Source organism: Rhinolophus sinicus, chromosome 1, assembly GCF_057876585.1.
Source record: "Rhinolophus sinicus isolate RSI-liver-muscle chromosome 1, RSI-T2T, whole genome shotgun sequence".
Lineage (NCBI taxonomy): Eukaryota > Metazoa > Chordata > Mammalia > Chiroptera > Rhinolophidae > Rhinolophus > Rhinolophus sinicus.
In genome coordinates, this window is record NC_142501.1 from 54573501 (window position 1) to 54581972 (window position 8472).

At 54.7% G+C, this 8472-nt stretch overlaps 1 protein-coding gene across 1 annotated transcript; it reads right to left on the bottom strand.

Annotated features, from left to right (window-relative positions):
- Positions 1–624: 624 nt before the first annotated feature.
- Positions 625–7917, bottom strand: LOC109443763 (keratin, type II cuticular Hb5). Its single transcript, XM_019724509.3, has 9 exons — positions 7406–7917; positions 5506–5714; positions 4854–4914; positions 4621–4716; positions 3805–3969; positions 3414–3539; positions 2803–3023; positions 2031–2062; positions 625–1599 (listed from the first exon to the last, which is right to left on the bottom strand). Exons 1-9 carry the CDS (start codon positions 7823–7825, stop codon positions 1406–1408), a joined length of 1524 nt encoding a protein of 507 aa, XP_019580068.1. The 5' UTR covers positions 7826–7917; the 3' UTR covers positions 625–1405.
- Positions 7918–8472: the final 555 nt, after the last annotated feature.

Genomic DNA, 8472 nt, shown 5'->3' on the forward strand with positions numbered 1-8472 from the left:
GAGCCACAAAGACAGAATCAGAGATGCTTAGGGTTCCGGACACTGTGGGGCAGGGGGAGAGGGACAGGTGCCTGTGGGAAGAAGGGTAGGGAAGAAGCAAAGGCAGATGGGAGGAGGGGCATGGGATGGCCTATGTGTCCATGTGAGATGGTCCCTGGTTGCCTCAAAGGTTAGACTTGTGTCCATGGAAGGAGCCTGCACTGCATCCAAGGAAGGTCAGCACTGGGTGAGGGGTTGCACAGGGCTGAGGAGCAGGAGGGAGTAGAGGAGACAGAGGGAGCCTGCATGTGGCATACGGAGCACATGCCTAGGCTGGGAACTGGTGTGAACCAGGCGGGAGGGGGTGAGAGTGACGAGTTTGAGATGGGATTCTGGCTGCTGGGGGATGGTGGGGTGGGGTTAAGGAGAAAGAGGCCATGGGGAGCTGGAGCTCTGGTCCAGGCCCGAGTCGACGGAGTTGGAATCAGGCTATGGAAGTGGACAGGAAGAGGCAGAATCACTGAGGAAACACTGCATGGGGCGGGGGCTGGAAAGCATTGGCCAGCTGGAGAGGGGCACGAGGGAGCTGAGGTCAGAACGTTGGAGGAAGCACGCATCGTGTTCACAAGATCACATATCCTTGCATCGCAGCAGCATTTATTGAAACACCAATTGAGACAACCCAGAAGGCAAGCCACCACAGACAGTCGTAACAAGCGGGAGACCCAGGAAGTGGCCTAACCTTCTCCATCCCACCCGCTCTGCATTGGATAGACCCCTCCCCTGCACCTGCAAGGGGAGATCTGTAGCAACCATGGAGTTTTCTTTGAAATGTATAAGGTGCATTGACTAGCAAGACCTGTCCAAAGTCAAAAGGATTCCCCCCACCCCCCCATCCCAATGGGCCTCTCAACCAGGTCACATGAGGAGACTGGCTGGAACAGGTTAACCCAGAGGGAGGCAGTCAATCAGAGAGACAAGCACAACACAAAAACCAGAGCAGTGCTTCCTGCAGAGACCTTCCCAGCCAGGAGAGGGAGCTGCTGGGCTGGGGGAAAATTCCTTTCTGATTCTCAGGCTGTGGGAGACTGGGATGGAAGGCTAGGCTCATTCCTTGTCCCAGGGGAAGGCCATGCTTTCATGATGTCCTTCCATTCCGGCTGACTAGTAATGTCCCCGAGAGCTTGGTGAACAATACAAATTGGCCACAGGTATTTTTGAGTCAAATTGGAGTTAAGTGAAGGGCTGGGAATGACTCTCTAACTGAAGCCAAGAGAACCAGGAAACAACTCCCTAAGAGAAGGTGGCAGAGCGGTCCCGGGGTCTGTTGTTCCTTTGTAGGAACACGTGTAAGATTCGAGAAGCAAGCACACATTTTCCATTCACACACCATCTGTGCTCAGGCGGACGCAGGTGGACCCCGACTCTACGCAAAGCGGACGCACCGGCTGCTCCCGCAGCTAAAGCTGGAGGAGCGGGGCTGACATGGGGCGCAGGAGTCGGGCGCCATCACCGTGATGCTGCCCCCGGTGGCCATGGGGCCAGAGACAATCTGGCGCCCAGGGGTGGTGCTACACGTGAGGCCCCCACAGGTGACTCCACCGCGGGAGCTGCTGACGCCTGTGGAAAGAGAGGTAACAGGGAAGGATGAGTAGTCTGCTGTGATCTCACCGACCTCGGGACAGGCCCTAAATGGCTTCCGCGTGGCAGGAGCTCCCTCCGCCTCAAAGGATTTTAATGGTTAATAACTTAGGCCCAATTCCTCTCAGCATCTTCTAGGGGACTGGGCAAGAAGGAGGAGGGGACGCCTGAACCCAGAGGGGCAAAGCTGCCTGGCCCTATTTCCATGGCTTGCAGTTTACGTCACCACCAGGGGAGGGCGCTCAACTCTGCCTTGGCCAACCCTCTTAATTCTCCCCTGTGGGAGCCAGGGGAGGATGACAGGATGCCTCCCAGTCAGGAAACATGCCAGGTTCAGTGGGTTAGGCGGTCGGGGTCCACTTTGCCCATCAACAAAGCCACTTTCTAGGGGGTTTCAAGCAGATACTTACAGACATTCACTGCGCCCACACCTTCGCACAGCCTATGGATCAAGAAAACTCTGTTAGCTCTGGACACTGAGCTGGATTCCTTGAGGCCGATGGTTGCTTGGGGACAGAGAGGGCTGTCCTGTGTATGGTCCTACCCCCAAAGGCAGGAAGCGCTCCTCCAAAGTCAGTATTAAAGGCTCACTTTCTTTCTTTAACAAGGCCTGATTTCAGCAGAGGTGGGTGAGGTTATGAACTCTACCCATTGCCTCCAATCTGAGTGCCTGGCTCACCCTGGATCGTGCGATGAGACTCACAGAAAGCAATGGAATCACTGCACCAGTGTGTGTGTGAAAGGGCTCTGTGGTCAATGAGGAGCTACTGCAGGCATACAGAGGGCATTATCCCTGTAATACACAGCCTGTCTGCAGGCCACGCTACAGCCTCGGGTAGGAAGCTACTGGAACAGAATGGGTGTCAGAGGCACATGACTTGGGTGCAGGTCCTGGCTCTTGCACTTATTAACTGTGTGGCCACGAGAAAGTCGCTGAATGCTAAGCCTTATTTCCTTATCTTTGGATGGGAAAAATGAAACCTATACCTCACTGGATTGTGAGAGTACGGTGAACACTTAGCACAGGCCAAGCATATAATAAGCGTTTAATAATTATTATTGAAGTTTGACCCGTACTAGCAGTGGGCAGAGATGTAGCTCACAATTGGGCTTAAGGAAATTCTCTCCCAGAGGACCAGGGCCTTCACCTCCTATGCCCCACAAGGTCCTCTTTAGCCTCACCTGTGCTCCTCGCCCTCCAGCAGGCGCCTGTAGGTGGCGATCTCAATGTCCAGGCCCAGCTTGGAGTTCATCACCTCCTGGTACTCCTTGAGCAGGCAGGCCATGTCCTGCTTGGCCTTCTGCAGGGCGGCCTCCAGCTCAGCCAGCTTGCAGCGGGCATCGCTGATGGCTGCCTCGCCCTGCTGCTCAGCCTCGGCCACAGCAGCCTCCAGCTTGGCCCGCTAGGATGAGAAAAAGCACAGCTTGGCTCACTCCAGCTGACGGAGCTGGGGCAGGGAGAGGAGGGTCCCAGAGAGAAGGTAGGTTAACTGCCTATGACCAGGTACTTAATGGGATGTAAACAACACAAGGGAGGAGATAGGTAGGATTTTCACCATCTCTCCTTGATGGTAGTTGCAGGGTGGCCAAGGAGGGGGTCGTCAGTAACACGGCTCATCCCAGCTCACATGCTGTGTGATGTGGGAGAGCTCCTGCCGTCTCCCTGGGCCCCTGCTTCCTTATGTGCACACTTTGAGGCCTGATTGGGGTCAGACCCTTGCCGTTCTGGGGATCAAAGGGCCTGGTGCTGCAGACTACCCGTGCTGGGTATTGGAGCCCTCCCTGTATTCTACCTGGCACTTGGCATTCTCAATCTCAGCAGTCAGCCTCTGGATCATGCGGTTCAGCTCGTTGATCTCCTCCTTGGTGCGGCGCAGGGTCTCCCCGTGACGGATCACCGTGGCCTTCATCTCCTCGCACTGGGGGGAAGCACACATGCTCCTGAGGCTCAGGATGGGACACCCCATGGATTGTGGACACCACGGGTGGTAGTGCAGGTTGTACAGCGCTCAGCCTGGGCCACCATCCATGGCAGCCCTGCCCGGACACCTCTACCTGAGAGCTGTCTGCCCTTCTGTTCCCATCCCTAGGAATCAGAATCCCAGACAAAAGAAGCCTTTTCTAATATGTAGCTCGCATGCCTCCCACAGCCATGGTAGGAGGCAGGTGTCCTGTGCCACTCACCTTGCTGCGGTACCAGGACTCGGCCTCAGCCCGGCTGCGGCTGGCGACGTCATCGTACTGAGCCTTGATCTCGGCCACGACACAGTCCATGTTGAGGTCGCGGCTGTTGTCCATCTTGACGATGACCGAGGTGTCTGAGATGTGAGCGTGGAGAACCTGAAGCTCCTGGGGGTCCAACAGCCAATACATTTGGTTCTGGCACCTGATAGGGGCCATGAGCTCCACCCCGGGGGTCAGTGCACACTCTGGAGGGGACACTGGGAGCATTCATATACAGGCACATCCTAGAATAATAAACCTAGACGTGGCCCTAGAGGTTCAACTGGGGACAGCCCGTGACTTAACAAATGGGAAAACTGAGGCCCCGCATGTGAAAAAGACCTGACTTAGAGTCACCCAGCAGGGGAGCCGGGGTTTGAATGCCAGGACTAGTGATCTGTCTATTATGACCCTTCTCTAATTAGAAACCCACCCTGACCCCCACCCCCACATCTACACTCTCCTATCCATGTGCGGACTGACACGCACACAGACCGGCACACAGGCACACACACTGCCGCACGCAGGGCGCTCACAGGCAGACAGGCCCCCGCATGCACTGTCCACATCCTCCAACGCTATGCCAGGTGCTCACTCGGCACATACACCCGTGTCTGTGACAAGCACCCAACACACTCCTTTTGCGTACGTACAGGTTCTTTCCACACTTACATCACACATGGGGCAAACACATGCACACAATGCACCCTCGCCCCGCTCCCCCAGGTCTCCACACTTTCCTTCCCCCTTCCTGGCTGGTGGGCAAGGGCCCCTCACCTCATCATAGAGGCGCTTCAGGAAACTAGATTCCTCCACCAGGGCCTCCACGTTGGCCTCCAGGTCTGATTTCCGCAGGTAGGCGCAGTCTACGTCCTGGTGGTGGAGAGAGGAGGAGGGGCGCGTGTGTGGGAGGAGGCCCAGGGAAGGAAGGTGACTCCGTGCTCAGTGTGGTGACCGCACCCCCCACTGGAGGTTGTGCAGATGGGTTCCCCTCTTCCCAGCCCCCTCACCTTCTTTAGAACCACGAACTCGTTCTCTGCCGTGGCTCTCAGAGCCACCTCCTCTTCATACCTGAGTGTGGGGGAGAAGGGGGCCAGAGCTGAGGGGTCAGGGCTTGGATACCATCCCCATTCCCAGGCAAGCTCTTCCAAGGGTCAGAAAGGATTAACTCCCTGCCGATGCTATCTTGTCTTCTCTGAGGTCTATTTTGTGCATTATTCATGAGCTAGCCCTTATGCCAACTTGGCTTATTCCACCCCAGTTCTTCTGCCCGTGGGATGAGATCAGGGACGCATACTCCATCCCTTAAGTCTAAAATCATCTGTGCATCCTAGATCCACAGAGAGTTAGTGACCTGGGCAGGAAGTGCCCAGAGCCTGCAACATAAAGGTGACCCAGGAGGGGCAGTGACAAAGACAGCTGCCACACGCCATCAGGATTCCTTTCCTCACTCCCCTGAAACCAGCTCTAAGACCCATGGGGCCTCCAAAGGGTGGAGGTGAAGCCAGTGACCCTGAAGAAACCTCGGTCCCTACTGGACATTCCCTGGGGTGCCAGGCAGTCCCTATTGACAGGCAGGAATCTTAGAGAAGCTGCTTCAAGAGGGTTGTGGGCGGAGCCTTCCCCCTGCCCCTTGCATCCTCCCTGGTCATGTGCACTCACTTCTTCTTGTAGCCCTCCAGCACCTCCTGCACGTGGTTGAGCTCTGAGGCCAGCCTCCCGCTGTCAGCCTCCACACACTCGGCCTCCCGCCTCAGCGTCTCCATGTAGCCATTGAACAGCGGCTCCAGGTTGCTTTCACAGCAGCGCTGGTTCTGGTAGAACTGCCACTTGGTCTCCAGCAGCTTGTTCTGCTGCTCCAGGAAGCGCACCTGCCACCCAGGGTGTGGGAGAATCAATGGGGCGTCTAGGGAAGTGCCTGGTTCTCAGAACTCGCTCTGCCCTGATGCTTCCAGAGCCAGCCAAGGACTAAGCCATGGGGTTGAGTGTCTGCATCTCAAGCGGCCTGTCACCCAGCTCCCAGGGAGGCAGTATGGGTGTGAGGGAAAGCACCCAGGCTTGAAACCAAAGGTCTGGTTCAAGCCCTAGCTCTGCCACTTTAAGTGGGTAAGTTGTCTAACCTCTTGGTACTTGGTTTTCTCATTTCTAAAACAGAGATAACAGTACCTTCCTTAGAGTTGTGAGAATTGAACAAGTTAATACACGTAAAGTGCTTAGAACAGTCCCTGACACATAGTAAGTGCTCCACTAATTTAACTATTACTATGATTACCATTTATTTATTTATTTATGCAACATTTATTGAATATTTACTGTGTGGTGCCAGGACCTATATTAAGATACATACACAGTCAAACACACATACTTGTATACATCTATCTATCTATCTATCTATCTATCTATCTATCTATCTATCTATCTCATTCAATTCTCACAACACTTTGGGTGGGGGAAAAGATTTCCTCCATAGTACAGATGGGGAAACTGAGACCCCAAGGTGTGAAATGACTAGCTCATTGTCACACAATTAGTAAGTGATGGAGTTGGGGTCTGCACCCCTTGAGTCCCCTTTGCCTGCTCACCACAGTATGTCTGAGCAGCTCATCTAAACTCTCTCAGCTTCCATTTGGTATTCAAAAAACGGAGATAATATCTACCCCATTGGGTCAATTTGAGGATTAACGAAGATCACTAAAGAGAAAGTGATAACAGGAAGGTCATCCCTGTTACCCTCTAGCCCCTGATCCCAGACTCCAGAGCCTGGTCCTGTCTCCTCTGCCGGAGTGAGGTCTTGTGGACACAGGAGGAGCCAACATGAAGAGAGGTACAGAGGCAGGCCTTTGGGGGGGCAGCCTCCCAGCAGTGCTGTGCTGATCACACTGCATTGCTCGGCCTCCTCCCACCAGCCTGACCCCCTCCCCTTCCACATTCCGTGCCCTCCATGTATGAAGGAAGCTGCCAAGCCTGGTTGGTTAATGGTCAGATTTCCTTTTCCACTACTGTCCTTGGAAAATAATACTAACAGCTAACATTTATTGAGCACTTACTATGTGCCAGCGCTTTCCATGCATGAACACATTAATCCTTACAACCAGCATATGAGGCTGCTTCTCTTATCCAGACACATAACATGCCTGAGGTCTCATGCTGCTGAGGGGCAGAGCCAGGATGGGGGAGGCAGCGTGGCTCCGAGCCATGCCCAGCCCCTTTACATACTGCTCGAGCCATAAGCCACATGCCCTTTGTTCTCTGCATTAGCTCCCACTCTTCCAGCACACAGTGCCCAGTACAGGTTTTCAGGGGCAAGTCCACTATTCCTATGTTGTCTCTGGAAACACACACACACTTTAGACCACAGACTTGATTCCTGGACCACTCTGGGTCCTCAGCACACTTGGCTGGAATTAAACGATGACAACTGATCCTTCTGCCCATAATGGTTGCATTTCTCTCCCTCTGCTGTCTCAAACCTGGCTGCCATGCTGTCTCCTCAACAGACTGGGACCTTCCCAAGGGAGGGCAGGGCTGGGGTCTTCTCTGGACTGTGCTGGGCCTCACTGACCTTGTCGATGAAGGCAGCGAACCTGTTGTTCAGACACTTGATCTGCTCCTTCTCCTCATGCTTCACGCACTGTGCGTTGGGGTCGATCTCCAGGTTGAGGGGCGTGAGGAGGCTCTCGTTGACAGACACGGTGGTGATGCAGGGCGGGCTGGGTCCGCACACGCCGCCCGAGCGGTATCCGAAGCTGCGGCCATAGGAACCTGTGTGGAAGCCGCCCACAGCCATGCGGGGCCCACAGGCGCCCAGGTGAGAGAGGCTGCGGCTGCCGAAGCCCGTCAGCCCCCGGTAGCAGGACACCCCCCGATAAGGGGCAGCGGTGATGCAGCAGCGGTTGCCAGTTTTGGGGGCCACAGCTGAACAGGAGCTGAAGGTTCTGGGGACGCCACATCCTGAGTTGATCCGGTAGGAACGGCACGACATCCTGTGGGTCTGAGCAGAGGCTGAGCGCTGGGGGAGTCCTTGATGGTGAGGGCTGTGGGTGTGCTGCGTAGATTCCTTATGGCCGCTCTGATCTTCCCTGGTCCTTTTATTAGTGGGGAAAGCTGGGGTTGGCTGCATAAAAGGAGTGAAAAGGCATTTAATGTTGTTTATTGGCTTGGGGAGTTTGCCAGCAACTCCCCAAGGACTCATCTTAAAGGTGAGCTCAGTGGCGACTCTGGGACTCTGTAAACGTATTGAAGATGTTATTAGGAACACCGTACGTTTGCACTTTTCATCTTCAAAGCTGTTTACATGTATTAAGTAATTAATTTTCCTTCTCCCTGTGAGATGGCCTCAACCCACACCTGGAGACGGATTTGAACTTCACAACAGTCTGAGGTGGATGGGTTTGGGGCAGAGGCTGGGTCTTCTGTCTCAAGGAGAAGTTCTAGGGTCCCAGGTTGGGTGAGACCACGAGAGGTCGTTACCTCTGTCCTGGCTCCTCCCAGGACTCATTCTTAAGTAAATCATTGTGTTTCGGGCTGATAGATCAGGCAAGTCCAAACCCACGCAGCATTGCCTGGAAGGCGGTTCAGGTCCAGAGGGGCCATTTTGACCATGTTCCCTGTAAGACAGAGGGCTGGGGC

Coding starts and splice junctions, on each gene's coding strand:
- LOC109443763 (XM_019724509.3), bottom strand. CDS start 7,825: ATGTCGTGCCGTTCCTACCGGATCAACTCAGGATGTGGCGTCCCCAGA. Junction 4,717..4,853: donor AGTTCGTGGTTCTAAAGAAG/GTGAGGGGGCTG, acceptor CTCCACCACCAG/GACGTAGACTGCGCCTACCT. Junction 2,063..2,802: donor CTGGAGGGCGAGGAGCACAG/GTGAGGCTAAAG, acceptor CTTGATCCATAG/GCTGTGCGAAGGTGTGGGCG.